The 12,695-nt window shown below is 50.3% G+C and overlaps 3 protein-coding genes across 9 annotated transcripts in view; 1 reads left to right on the plus strand and 2 right to left on the minus strand.

Moving 5' to 3' along the window:
- The window catches only part of LOC134396452 (class II histocompatibility antigen, M beta 1 chain), a 274,896-nt gene that overhangs the window by 60,893 nt on the left and 201,308 nt on the right, over window positions 1-12,695 (plus strand). The window lies entirely within an intron of this gene.
- Window positions 1-12,695, minus strand: part of LOC134396456 (H-2 class II histocompatibility antigen, E-S beta chain-like) — a 67,680-nt gene that overhangs the window by 21,411 nt on the left and 33,574 nt on the right. For 4 of the 7 annotated variants that reach the window (XR_010025265.1, XR_010025264.1, XM_063122970.1 and 1 more), the window contains exons 1-2: window positions 4,834-4,985; window positions 2,118-2,393 (exon numbers count right to left, since the gene is read on the minus strand). The exons of 1 other annotated variant lie outside the window; for it this stretch is intronic. Coding sequence is in view for 4 of the 6 variants with exons in the window: in XM_063122970.1 (XP_062979040.1) it covers window positions 2,118-2,393; window positions 4,834-4,927 (370 nt within the window). In the remaining 2 variants the exon portion in view is untranslated. Of the gene's footprint in view, window positions 1-2,117; window positions 2,394-4,833; window positions 4,986-12,695 lie in introns of those variants that run through there. 2 more of the 7 variants (XM_063122966.1, XM_063122967.1) reach the window with 2 other exon arrangements.
- LOC134396457 (rano class II histocompatibility antigen, A beta chain-like) overlaps window positions 1-12,695 on the minus strand; it is a 128,024-nt gene that overhangs the window by 5,684 nt on the left and 109,645 nt on the right. The gene's annotated exons all lie outside the window — the stretch shown is intronic.

The raw sequence follows: 12,695 nt of genomic DNA on the forward strand, positions 1-12,695 counted from the left end.
TCTAGCCTGCACTGAATATGTTGAATTTTAAACTTGCCTTTCAATAAAGTGCTGCTTTTAATAATGTATTAGTTTTAAATGTTTTAATTAGTTATATGATGTTTGCATTCATGTTGTACCCCCCCTCGATCCAGAGGGAGAAGCTAGTACCAAATCATCACTATCCAGTGAAATTTTAGAATGTTTTAAGGATGTTTTAAAGATGTTTTAATCATGTGTGGTATGTTTTTAATCAATTTTTAATGTGCATTTTATAACATGTTTTTATACTGTTTGTTTTATACTTTGAATGGTTTTAGTTTTTGTGAACCGCCCAGGGATCTTCGACTATTGGGCGGTATAGAAATGCAATAAATAAATTAAATAATAAATAAAATTATTATTATTATTATTATTATTATTATTATTATTATTGTCGTCTGTTCCAATCTAATGGGAGCCTTCTAGGAGTTGAGATTGTGATGTTTTACCATTTGTGATTTAAGTATTTGCAATGATTGGATGGTAAGGGTTTAATATTGAGTGTGTGTGAGAGAGAGAGACAGACAGACTGAGAGACGGTCTGTGAACGGTCTAGAGCAAGGGTAAGATCAGTGTGTTTTATAATAATAATTCAAAAAACAAAAAACCTACGGTTTATAAAACAACGTTAAGGCCGTACACTTTTCCACCAAGCACCAAAAAGCGGGGAAATTGGGAGTTAAGGCTCGCCAGCCTTAACGCCACATCCTCCCTAAGGAGGCAGAAAGTGCCAGTGAAATTCTCATTCTGCCAAAGCAGATATAAACCAGGAGGACAGGATGGAGAATAGGATGTGCAGAGGTGACTGTGGGGTTGTGGAAAACTGATGACGAACAACTTAGGGCCACCTACTTCTCTTTTCTTGTTTAGAGCAGCCCTTCCCCAACCTGGTGCCCTCCAAAGGTGTTGGACTGCGACGACGGAGCAGACGGATGGTATCGAAAGCCGCTGAAAAGTCCAAAAGTACCAGCAGGAACACACTCCCCCTGTCAATGCTCATGCGGAGATCGTCCACTAAGGCAATCAAAGCTGTCTCAACTCCGTATCCTGCCCTAAAGCCAGTTTGAAATGGGTCTAGAAAATCTGTATCATCCAAGACTGCTGGAGTTGGAAGGCAACGGCCCTCTCAATCACCTTGCCCAAAAATGGAAGATTTGATACCGGTCTATAATTATTAAGGTCCAGGGGATCCAGGGAGGGCTTTTTTCAGAAGCGGCTGTACCACTGCTTCTTTTAAACATGGTGGAAAACTCCCCTCCCTGAGAGATGCATTAATAATATGTTGTAGTTGTAGTCCAACTGCATCTCCTCCCTGTGTTTCGTATTTGTGTTTTTAACCTGTTGGTTGTTTTATTGTGGTTTTAATTTTTGTGAACCGCCCAGAGAGCTTCGGCTATTGGGCGATATAAAAATGTAATAAATAAATAAATAAAGTGTAGTTATTGACCGCCTATATGTCTGAAATGAAGATTGCCTCAAATGGAACATGGCCGTAGATGTTTAGTTAGGTGTTTTTATGAGATGTGATGTATTATAATGTTAGTTAAGGATGTGAAGTTCTGTTCTGCTTTATTTCTCCGCTTGTCTTTTTTCTTCTTTTTTCCTTTATTTCTTTGTAGAAAATAATAAAATGGTTAAAAACCCAAAGAGGAGTCGGGGAGGGGTGAAGGAGACGCGTCCCTGGGGCTCCGCCTTTCCTCCTCGACCTTCTCCTCGTCCTCCTTGTTTCCAGGGGCTGCGCAGGGGCTGAAGAGGGCGAATAAACGCCACGGAAGAACGCGAAGGATCCACGTGAATCCGCAGCGAATTGAAGACTGAACGTGAATGATAAAGGCAGAAGGAGGAGGAGGAGGAGAGCTCCGAAGAACGTCCAGGGTCCGTCCCCCCTCCCCGCCCCGAGCAGCCCTTTGGGAGCCTCAAAATGGGCGGTGGGAATGGGGGTGTCTTTCGCGTTGCGAACAGGACAGCTGGGGCGGGGGCGGGTTTCCCAGAGGGGGTCTGTTCTGCAGCCCCCGGGCCCGCGTAGGACTGACGCCCCCTCTCCTCCCTTCCCCTCCCCGGGCGGGACCCCCCCCTCCACCCCCCCGTGGACTCACCCCGCCGCCGGTGGGAAAAAGGTCCGTAGATGTTGTCGTAGTTGTGGCGGCAGAAGCGATCCACCCCGGTCCGCTGGTACTGCAGAATCTCCTCCTGGCTGTTCAAGTACTGGGCGTCGGGCTCCCCCAGCGGCGTGACGGCCTCGAAGTCCCCGCGGGCGCTGTCGAAGCGCACGATCTCCTGCCGCCCGTAGAAGTGCCTGTCGAGGAAGCGCACCTGCTGCGTCCCGTTGCTGAAGCGGCACTCGGACTTGTGCTGGTGCAGGAAATGGGGGGCTGGAGGAGGGGGAGAGAGAGCGCCCCCGAGGGCATCATGAGAAGGAGGAGGGGGTCTGGGCTGGGGGGTTCTCAGGCCATCAGGACTATGCGGAGTCCCGCCTGGGCCACAAGTTGCCCCCTTGGCCGGGACTCGCCCAAGCTCAAGCCCCGCTGGCACCAACAGCTCATCCCGCCTCCCACCTTTCCCCTTTTAAAGACTCAAGTCTCTAGTCCTCAAAGAGCAGGAGAGGGGGGGGAGGCACACTGGCCAAGCAGGCTCTCTCTCTCTCCTGCCCAATCGTCTGGCCAGGAAAGAGCCTGCGCCCGCCTCTCTGTGTTTTCGGCCAATGAGAAGAGTCACAACTTAGACTGTGAGCCATAGAGACATTTAGACTCACACACACACACACACACACACACACACGCAGTCTAACAACGCGCTTCCGGGTTCCTTACAAAACTCCCCATGGAAAACAACGTCAGAAGTCTCAGAACTTCCCTCCTGCTGTCCTCAGGCTGCAGCAGATCCGCCTCCAAAAACTCCCGAGTCTGCGACCCCACAGCCTGCTCTCGTTTTAAATGAACCCCCCCCTTTGGGGCAGGGACCCCCCAACCCTCTAGTCCTCTCTGAGGCCCCAGACACACCGCAGAAGTTGCCTTTACATGGATGATCTGCAGCCAGCGTCTCCCCCTGTGCAGCCCAGGAGAGGATCCGGGACAAGGGAGGAATCTCAGCCAGAGACTCAGCAGGCAAAGACACCTCCAGAGAAAGAGACGAGGTGGTGTCGTGTCTGGAGTATCGGATTAGGACAGACAGGGTGACCGTATGGAAAAGAGGACAGGGCCCCCCGTATCTTCAACAGTTGTATAGAAAAGGAATTTCTGCAGGTGCTAAATGCGTGCAAAGGACGCCTGCTGAAATTCCCTTTTCTGTACAACTGTTGACGATACGGGGGCCCTGTCCTCGTTTCCATAGGGACACCCTAATTTACGAAAGGAACCGAAAATAAAACCCCCAAGATCACACACCCCTTAGACAAAGCGACGGTACAACCACACTTGGAATTCTGTGGATAGTTCTGTCCACCACACCGCAAAAAAGGATATTGTAGAGTTAGGAGAAGTTCAGAAAAGGGCGACTAAAATGATCAAGGGGCTGAAACACCAGTTCCAGTTACGAAGCACCTGGGACTGTTTCCCTCAACGAACAGGTGAGTGAGGGGAGACGGGACGGAGGTGGACGAGATCACGCAGGCAGTGGAGAGAGTGGAGGGGGGAATTCATGTATTTATTTATTTAAAACATTTATATCCCGCTCAATATTAATAAGATCTCTGGGCGGTATACAGATAAAAGCATACAGTAGAAAACAGTAAATATACACAGCTAAAAACAAATTAAACCCCCTCCCACGAAACTAGAACCCCATGAAGCCGATTGGTGGGAGATTCAGGACAGATCAGAGGAAACCCTTCTTCACACAGCGCAGAGTTTCCACAAGATGTAGTGACGGCCACCAATCTGGATGGCTTTAAGCGGGGGATGGATAAATTCTTGGAGGAGGAGGCGATCCATGGCTACTAGTCCTCATGGCTATGTGCTCCCTCCCCCTCCCCCTCCCCCTCCTTCCCTCAATTTCAAAGGGCCCTCCAGGGGGCGCCAATCCTTCCTTTCCTTGAAGAAGCCATGAGGGTCAGCAGAAGGGGGGAGGTCCTGGGGGGTCCCCATTTCTCTTTGACACCCCCCTCCTTCCTCACTCGCTCCCTGAGCCTTGGGGGCTTCCTGGATCCCTCTTGGTCCTTTTCTCTCTACAGGGTCTTTGGGCTTAAGGGGGTCTCTGCTGCCCCATTGGGATAGTGAGGGGCAGAAGGGTTTCTCTCTCTCTCTCTCTCTCTCTCTCTCTCTCTCTCTCTTTCTCTCTCTCATAGAATCATAGAATAGCAGAGTTGGAAGGGGCCTACAAGGCCATCGAGTCCAACCCCCTGCTCAATGCAGGAATCCACCCTAAAGCATCCCTGACAGATGGTTGTCCAGCTGACTCTTGAAGGCCTCTAGTGCGGGAGAGCCCACAACCTCCCTAGGTAACTGATTCCATTGTCACACTGCTCTAACAGTCAGGAAGTTTTTCCTGATGTCCAGCTGGAATCTGGCTTCCTGTAACTTGAGCCTGTTATTCCGTGTCCTGCGCTCTGGGAGGATCGAGAAGAGATCCTGGCCCTTCTCTGTGTGACAACCTTTTAAGTATTTGAAGAGTGCTATCATGTCTCCCCTCAATCTTCTCTTCTCCAGGCTAAACATGCCCAGTTCTTTCAGTCTCTCTTCATAGGGCTTTGTTTCCAGACTGGTTGCCCTCCTCTGAACAGCTCCAGCTCTGAACATTCTCTCTCTCTCTCTCTCTCTCAATATCTCTCTCTCTCTCTCTCTCCAAGCCCCCTCCCCTCCCTTCCCTTCTCCTCACCTGGTGGGGGCTTCTTCCCTCCTCCAGCTCCAGGGACCACGGAGGATCCCATCAGCAACACCATCAGCAATGGGAGAAGAGAAACGCACACCATGGCTGTAGCCCCACAAGGGCCGGGAGAGAGAAATCTTCTTCCAGCCCCAGAAGGGAAACTTTTGAGTGTGTTAATGCAAGGGTGGGGGGGACCACTATTTCTGCAAAGTCCCAGAGACGCAGCTCTGCCCTGGCACAGAGAAGCACCAGTGAGAATTCTCCTTTCAGTAGCGTCATCAGTTTCCGGGCAGAAGGTCCCCTGGCTTGTGCTGATGGAGGAGATAGGTTCTCCTTCTGCCAGGTTTAGTGGGCTGCAGCCTCCTCACCTGGGATGAGGGAGGCAAAAAAGTGGGGTCCCGCAGGGCTCAGTTCTGGGCCCAGGGCTCTTCAACATTTTTATTAATGATTTGGACGAGAAGGTGCAGGGAACACTGATCAAATTTGCAGATGACACCAAATTGGGTGGGACAGCTAATACCCTGGAAGACAGAAGCAAACTTCAAAGTGATTTGGATAGGCTGGAGTGCTGGGCTGAAAATAACAGAATGGAATTTAATAGGGATAAATGCCGAGTTCTACACCTAGGAAATAGAAACCAAAGGCACAAGATGGGGGATACTTGGCTCAGCAATACTACAAACGAGAAGGTTCTTGGAATTGTTGTAGATCACAAGCTGAATCTGAGCCAACAGTGTGACGTGGCTGTAAAAAAGGCAAATACTATTAATAGAAGTATAGCTTCCAAATGGCTTGAGGTCCTGGTTCCTCTCTATTCAGCCCTTGTTAGGCCTCATCTTGAGTGTTGCATCCAGTTCTGGGCTCCACAATTCAAGAAGGACGCAGACAAGAAGGACGCAGTCCCTCCAGGCCTGCAAGAATGTGAGATGCTCAGAGAAGCCTCTAAAGACAGAGGGTTTTGCAAAAGCCATGCCTTCCCTGCCCAGCAACTGATGACCAGGGCAGCCCTGGGGCCTGTGATTGGTACAGTTCAAGTCTCGACTCAGGGGAAGTCCCTGCAAAAGGCAAACGCAGACAAACTCCCAACCAGCGCCGCGTCAGGTGACAACAAGCCGGGCCTGGAAAAACCCAGGCACAGACCCAGCAGGCAGATAGGGGTGGCGGTGGGGTGGAACGAGGCAGGACGAGGCCAGGCGGCAACTGACCTGCGTCCCCAACTCCACACCCCCACTGGCCGAGGAACGTCAAAATCCTCCACCTTTCTCCCATAGTTGTGCATGGGTTTACTGAGGCTACTCCATAGTGAACTAAATACACTCTGCACATGCTCAGAGGCACATTTGTATTACCACCACCACCACCACCACATGTTTGAAACAGAGGTGAATGCTCCTTTGCAAAAAACGTTTCCAGGCTTTGGCCCAGATTCCGCCCTGTCACCGCTTCCCAGGGGAGCAAGACAGGAACCAGGCATCACAAGCAGCCGGATGGGGACCCAGCGCAGAGGGTGGCTGCCAGAAGGCGACGCGGCCCAGACGCTCCACGGAACTGAATGGTGGCCAAGGAGGCCCACCTGGGCTGCCTGTTCCCCCATGACGCCTCTGGTTCCTTTCGTGCAGGACGGTCTTCATGGACGGCCAGGGGCTCTCCAGGGTTTGGGGCAGGTGTTTCGCCCGGCCCCACATGGAGATGCAGGTGCTCTTGCCACGGAGCTCAGGCCCCTCCCTTCATAATCCTGGGACCCAATGGGGTCGTTCCCAGGAAGCTGAAGGTTGGGGGGAATTCCAGACAGACACAAGGAAGGACTCACACACACGCGCGCGCGCACGCACACACACACACACACACACACACGCACACACACACACCAGCATCCAGTGAAACAATGGAATTGGCTACTATAATGCAGGGATGGCCACTGATATTTTATTTATTTATTTATTTATTGCATTTCTACACTGCCCAATAGCTGAAGCTCTCTGGGCGGTTCACAAAAATTAAAATAGGGTGACCATATGACCGGATTTGCCCACGTTTTTGGATGGCAAATCCCGGGGGGGGGGGGGGGGAAGGGGAAATCCAGATTTCCCCCCCCCAAAGAGCAGCTCTAATGGGAATTAACAAAAATGCTTATAACTCTGTCATTTTTTAAGATAAAGACATGAAACTTGGCACAATGGTAGCTCTTAGGAAGGGCTTTAATCATACCGAATTTGAAACAGATCCGTTCATCCATTAACCTTTTAGGAATTTCTTAAAAATTGAGGTTTTAAAATTATTATTTTTAAAATCATCATTTTTAAAGATAGAGATGAAACTTTGCACCATGAAAGGGTTTAGGTAGAGCTTTAGCCACACCAAATTTGAAACAGATCTGTTCATCCATTGATTTTTTAGGATTTTTTTTAAAAATGTGGTTTTAAAATTATTATTTTTTAAACTGTCATTTTTAAAGATAAAGACCTGAAAGTTGGCACCATGATAGCTTTTAGGTAGAGCTTTAGCCGTACCAAATTTGAAACAGATCTGGGGCCAGTAGCAAACCCTGTTAACAACAACAGCAGCTTGCAATGAGTGAAGATACAGTCAGAAAAGATATTTGAGGGAAGGGGAGAATGTAACACACAGACTATAGCAAAAGCTTCAAAGTACAGCAAAACCTACAAAAGTAGGAGTGAGTGAGGTTAATTTCAGATACATTGAATCTCTCACTTGTTCTTTATTTTAGTGATTTTAACGTTAAGATGTTACGTAGAACAGATTTGTCTTAAATGTGTGCTGTAAAATCAGACATGTGACCAAGGCTATGTTCGGGTGGGCACGCCCCCTTGGTACTGGACACGCCCCCTTGGGGGCGACCATGTTGTCCTCCTTTTTGGTTTCCAAAATATGGTCACCCTAATTAAAACCAGGAGGACAATTCAAAGTGTAAAGCAAACAACAGTATAAAAATGCAGTATCAAAATCCTCGTGAGGGAGGGGCTGAGGGTTCGTGGCGGAGCACCTGCTCTCCTAGGGTGACGGCCACAGAAGACCTCCAGCTGGATTCCTGCACTGAGCAGGGGGTTGGACTCGATGGCCTTAAGAGGCCCCTACCAGCTCTACCAGTCTAGGGTTCTATGACAGGATCATAGTTGCCCCAGCAGGACATGAATTGAGTACCGCCTTCCTTCTGGTGTTCCCCAGAAAGTGGGACACACAGCAGATACCGGAGGTAATATGTTGCCATCATGATTAGTTTCCTATCTGCAAGTAGGATTGGTTTTTCCATACAGGAGAGCATTAAAGAAAAGTGACCCAGCTGAAGCGCTACAGTCATATAAGGAGGACTCTACCATGCCGTCCATCCCTAGTAATACTAGAGTGGGAATTCAGTTTGAATGCTGAAGGTTCGAGTCTTTTAACCTTGACTCATCTGGAGGTATTGTGGGGGGCAACAGATCCACAGTTGCTGGGGGACAGGAGGGGGACAGGGCTGTGGCCCTCCGGCCCTGCTGTGGGCTCCCCATGGGGGCAACTGGCTGGCCGTGATGGGGGCAAAACCCTGGGCCAGGGAGGCCTCCGGTCCGATCCAGCACGGCTCCTCCTGTGTTCTCCTGTTCCTGATCCTGGGAGGATTCATCCTGTTGGTGCTCCTGATGGCGCCCAGGGCAGATTAAGGCTCTGCAACTGAGACGGACACTAAGAAAAGAGGGTCCACTTTCACGGTGCTGCTGTTATGCTGCTCAGCCAAGGATAAGGAACGGGGGGGGGGGGGCAGAGAGCTTCGGGGCTTTCACCTGCTGTGGGCAGGAGCCAGCCTTGGCCCCGTCTGGACCTCCTCGGGCGTCTCGGCAACAGTGCAAAAGGCCTCTGAGCAAACAAACAAGCCCCTTTTTCACCGAATCTCCGTGTCCCCCCCCCATCATGCCCCCTGCCTCCACCCCCTCCCTGCCCCCCAGTGGCTTTTCCAGGCAGGCCCACACTTTTCTGAGAACATCCTGCCCAATCGGCTAACAGAGTGAGGCCAGCATCACCCGTTGCCGGCAGGCAAGCCAGGAGGACTTAGAGTGGTGCTGGATAAGCAGAATTCGTCCAAGGAAAGGCGCTGGGGAACAGCCCTCCTGGGCCCCGGGCCCCCTGCCCTTCATGCCAGAGGCATATGTGCTGCCTGAAATGACGCACTCTGCACGGGCTCAGGGGCACTCTCCTTTCCAGCCAGCCTGCAGGTGGAAAAACACCCACTTCCAGGCACTGAGTCCAGACCGTGAAGCTGGCTTCTGACCGAGAACATCGCAGCCCCTTGCAGTGACCGAAACCCAGCTGGAATGAAAGACCGATGCCGCTCATTCCATTCACCAAGCCTTGACCGTATGAGCTGCTCCGAAGGATCGACACAACAGGAGGACTTTAGTGGCAGAGGCAAACTCAGAGGTATGTTGTGGTACAGCCCTGTACAAATCAGCACAGCAGCGTTTTGGGCCAGGTGCCAGGAGGGCTTGGGAGGGGGGTGTTTAGCAGGAGATAATCCCATGTCTCATATCACACGTCTTCGGGGTTGATTCCCAAAGCAGTTTGTGCTAAGAACATCAGAACATCAGAAGAGCCCTGAGGATGGATCAGACCAGGGGTCCGTCTCGTCCAGAGCTCTGTTCACACAGTGGCCAAACAGCTGTCGGCCAGCGAACAACAAAGCAGGTCATGGTGCAACAGCACCCTCCCACCCATGTTCCCCAGCAAGTGGTGCACACAGGCTTACTGCCTGTGGATCTGTTGCCCCCCACAATACCTCCTGATGAGTCAAGGTTAAAATACTTGAACCTTCAGCGTTCAAACTGAATTCCCATTCTACTCTAGTATTACTAGGGATGGACGACATGGTAGAGTCCTCCTAAAATGACTGTAGCACTTCAGCTGGGTCACTTTTCTTTAATGATCCCCTCTGTGGAAAAATCAATCCTACTTCATAGAATCATAGAATAGCAGAGTTGGAAGGGGCCTACAAAGCCATCGAGTCCAACCCCCTGCTCAATGCAGGAATCCACCCTAAAGCATCTCTGACAGATGCTTGTCCAGCTGCCTCTTGAAGACCTCTTGAACTGATTCTATTGTCATACTGCTCTAACAGTCAGGAAGTTTTTCCTGATGTCCAGTACAAAACTAATCATGATGGCCTCCGGTATCTGCTGGGAGTCCTACTTTCTGGGGAACACAAGAAGGAAGGCGATACTGAATTCACGTCCCGCCGTGACCTTCCCATTGGGGCGTGTGGTTGTCCACTCTGGCAACCTGGGTGTTCCTTTGGACTGATCAAGCACACGGCTCTTCTCGTGTTCTCATGGAAAAGGGATGTTTTCATGGCCTCATGCTGAACTCTGCACTCTCCTTCATTCGTGAGATTCATTCATCAGGACCCCTCGGAAACACGTTGGGGTCCATTCGTCTTATTTATGAACAGGCCTTGCGAAATGGATGTGAATTCTCTTGTGAAGCTTTTTTTTCACTCCAGTCATAAGAAACTACGCTTGTGGTTGCTGCTGTTCAGAGCAACTGTTTTGGTTTCACTTCTTTTTAGAAGTTCCAATTGAATTTTGTCGTTGTCGCACATTTTTGTAAATATTTGTATTTTTGTCATTGATTTTTTTCTCTTTGGGGCCGCATTTCCACCATTAAATGTGTATAATGCCACAATTAACCTTTATTTTCCAGACTTTATCAGAAAGATAAATAGCCCAGACAGGCCTCTTGGTCTGATCCAGCAGGGCTCCTCTTAGGTCCTGATGCAACAGTCCTTGAGCTACAAATTTTCTCCCTGATGTGCTGGATTTCAAATTGCAGGGGGTTAAGTGTTACTCTACCACTTCATTCTGGTGCGTGTGCAGATGCTGCCTGCCTGAGACTGTGAAGCGAAAGGCAGAGAATTAAGGGAGGCAGGGGTGGCTCTCCAGAGTCAGAGCCTGAGATTCCACCACTCTGGGACTCTTCTCAGCTACATAGAAGGGGAGGGAAGACGAACACAAACACACGGGGCCCTGGGTCAAGGCACCCCCACCCCACCCATTATTTCCAGCTCTCTGGTGACGGAAGCTGCACCTCTGGGCCTCCAGCAACGTCCTTCTTTGCCCAAAGACGCTCCTGGCAGTGGACAAGACGCTGTAGAGGCGCTCGGGTTTCGCTTCCCCACGCGACAAGCCAGGCTCAGCGTTCGTGGAAATGAAACAGAGAAACTGGCCACGATCCAAGCACCTGTGGTCAGCAGAAAGCGAAGCAAAACCTCCTCACAAAACCACTCCAGTGTCCACCCAGCCCCACACTCCCACACCCAGAGAACCAACACACACACACACACACACACCACAGCAAGGGCGCAGAATCACCATTTTCCCTGGAAGGGAGTCCTTAGGACCAAATGTAATGCAATAAGCAAGGGGGGGCGGAAAACCCAGCAGCCGTTCAGTCCCACAGGAAGGAGCGTGCAAGGAATTCTGTGCAACTCCGGAAGCCTACAGCACCGCATCTGCACTGCTGCAGTTCATTTGATTTCTGCGCTGTGTTATCATAACTGCCCTCACTTATATCTACGTCATACCTCGTAACTGCCCCGGAGTTTAACGTCGCCACGGCGGCCACTCTGAGGCTCGTCAAGCCTAGGGTGACCCTATGAAAAGGAGGACAGGGCTCCTGTACCTTTAACAGTTGTATTGAAAAGGGAATTTCAGCAGGTGTCATTTGTGTATATGGGGAACCTTCATCACCACAGTTAAAGCTGCAGGAGCCCTGCCCTCTTTGAAATCTGGTCACTCTAGTATAGCTCCTGCAGCTTTAACTGTGGTGATGAAGAGGGAATTTCACCAGGTTCTCCATATACACAAATGACACCTATTGAAATTCCCTTTTCTATGCAACTATTAAAGATACAGGAGCCCTGTCCTCTTTTTTATAGGGTCACTTTATTTAACAGTTGCATTGAAAAGGAAATTGCAGCAGGTGTCATTTGTATATATGGAGAACCTGGTGAAATTTCCTCTTCATCACCGCAGTTAAAGCTGCAGGAGCCCTGCCCTCTTTTAAATCTGGTCACTCTAGTGTAGCTAGGAAGGACTGATGAGTCCTGCAAGGCAAACGCTGGCTTCGCACGACACCACGACCCACCACGTCTGATCACCCACAGCGGCTTGTCTCGGCAGGTGAACCAGGTCACTGTCCCTCCCTCCTGGACCTTCCTGCTGCCCCCCCAAGCCCTTCAAAGAGGGCAGCCGGGCCAGGAATCCTATATTGCTCCAGACACACACCTACCACTTCCTCAGAGTAGACCTCCCCATCCCACCTCCACCGGACAGGGGCTGAAACCTCCCCACCATTTCCCAGAGACAAATCCTGTTGGGCTCCAAGAAACACACACGGCTCTTCACCAAAAAAAAGTATTCTTGTTTTATTAGACAGTTTACAAGAACGTTTGCCTCTAATATGAAAATTGAAAACTAATCCTCTCTAATCAAAGTGAAAAGAGGTCAATGATCAAAATCTTGGAAGCAAAAACACACCCTTTCACAACCTGGTGCCTTCAAGATGTGCTGTGGTATAGATCCCATCATCCCCAATGGCAGTTTTGGCTGGGTAGGCTAGGATTTGTAGTCCAACACACTGGGAGGTCTGCAGGCTGCCACAGCACATAGGAAGCTGCCTTCCACAGAGTCAGACCCTGATCGGTCTAGTTCGCTGTGGGGGGGGGGGAATGTGGTGCCCACCGGATGTGATGGATTACAATTCCCATAAGCCCCAGCCAGCAGGGGCTGGGATTGTGGGAATCATAGCTGAAAACACCTGGAGGGCACTAAAATGCCGACTCCTGGCCCGGTCTGGCCTGGAGCTTCTGCTGGAGGTTCAACCTG

Source organism: Elgaria multicarinata, chromosome 3 (genome assembly GCF_023053635.1).
Source record: "Elgaria multicarinata webbii isolate HBS135686 ecotype San Diego chromosome 3, rElgMul1.1.pri, whole genome shotgun sequence".
Classification (NCBI taxonomy): domain Eukaryota; kingdom Metazoa; phylum Chordata; class Lepidosauria; order Squamata; family Anguidae; genus Elgaria; species Elgaria multicarinata.